This window comes from Raphanus sativus, unplaced genomic scaffold (genome assembly GCF_000801105.2).
Source record: "Raphanus sativus cultivar WK10039 unplaced genomic scaffold, ASM80110v3 Scaffold4650, whole genome shotgun sequence".
NCBI lineage: Eukaryota > Viridiplantae > Streptophyta > Magnoliopsida > Brassicales > Brassicaceae > Raphanus > Raphanus sativus.
The window spans coordinates 1-1,111 of record NW_026619952.1 but is presented as its reverse complement, the minus strand read 5'-3'; the positions used below and the strand labels follow the sequence as shown (position 1 = coordinate 1,111).

General features: G+C 46.1%; 1 protein-coding gene across 1 annotated transcript; it reads left to right on the top strand.

Moving 5' to 3' along the window:
* Positions 1-1,103, top strand: LOC130507499 (adenylate isopentenyltransferase 3, chloroplastic-like; the record flags this gene model as incomplete). The annotated part of the gene is made up of 1 exon (XM_057002207.1): positions 1-1,103. A coding segment is annotated over exon 1 (993 nt), but the record flags the coding sequence as incomplete, so codon positions are not given.
* Positions 1,104-1,111: the final 8 nt, after the last annotated feature.

The following is a 1,111-nucleotide window of genomic DNA, read 5'->3' as shown; positions in this document are numbered from 1 at the left end:
ATTTCATAAGTCCAGTCCATACAGAGTCGCCAAACATATCTAAATATATATTATAAAATACCTGACGTCCCAAGTTCATATTGCCAAGTTTTTAAAATATCTCTATCATCATGATCATGAGGGTATCTATGGCCATGTGCAAACAGACATTGCCTCCTTCGACGGCGTTAAACTTCCCCCCGGCAAACTTTGGTCCCAATATGCTAACTCTAAGCCCATCCGGTCCAAAGGATAAAGTCGTGGTCATCATGGGTGCTACCGGGACAGGCAAGTCACGACTCTCCGTTGATCTAGCCACTCGTTTTCCTGCTGAGATCATAAACTCTGACAAGATTCAAGTTCACCAAGGACTCGACATTGTCACAAACAAGATCACGACCGAGGAGAGTTGCGGGGTACCGCACCATCTCCTAGGTGTCTTGCCTCCTGAAGCTGAATTAACCGCTGTAAACTTCCGTCATATGGCGAATCTCTCAGTTGAAAGCATCCTTAGTCGTGGAAAGCTTCCAATCATCGTTGGAGGTTCCAACTCTTACGTTGAGGCTCTAGTAGACGACGAAGACTACAAATTCAGGTCGAGATACGATTGTTGTTTTCTATGGGTTGACGTGGCACTTCCCGTTTTGCACGGGTTTGTATATGAGAGAGTTGATAAGATGGTGGAAAATGGAATGGTCGAAGAAGTTAGAGATTTTTTTGACTACTCGGATTCTGAGTACTCAAGAGGGATCAAGAAAGCAATCGGAGTTCCAGAGTTCGACAACTTTTTCAGGAATGAACCGTTCTTAAACATGAGAGACAGAGAAGAGTTGCTGAGTAAAGTGGTAGATGAGATAAAGAGAAACACTTTCGGATTAGCTTGCAAACAGAGAAATAAAATAGAACGGTTGAGAAAGATCAAGAAATGGTTTATTCAGAGACTGGATGCGACTCCGGTTTTCACAAGGCGTAGGTCAAAGGTGGATGCTGACGTGGCGTGGGAGAGGCTGGTGGCTGGACCAAGCACCGACGCTGTGTCACGGTTCCTGCTCGACTTTGCCAGTCCTCGACCGCTAGTGGAAGCATTAACCGCGCTGGCTAGGGAACGCGAGATGTCGCGGTGCCTAGTGGT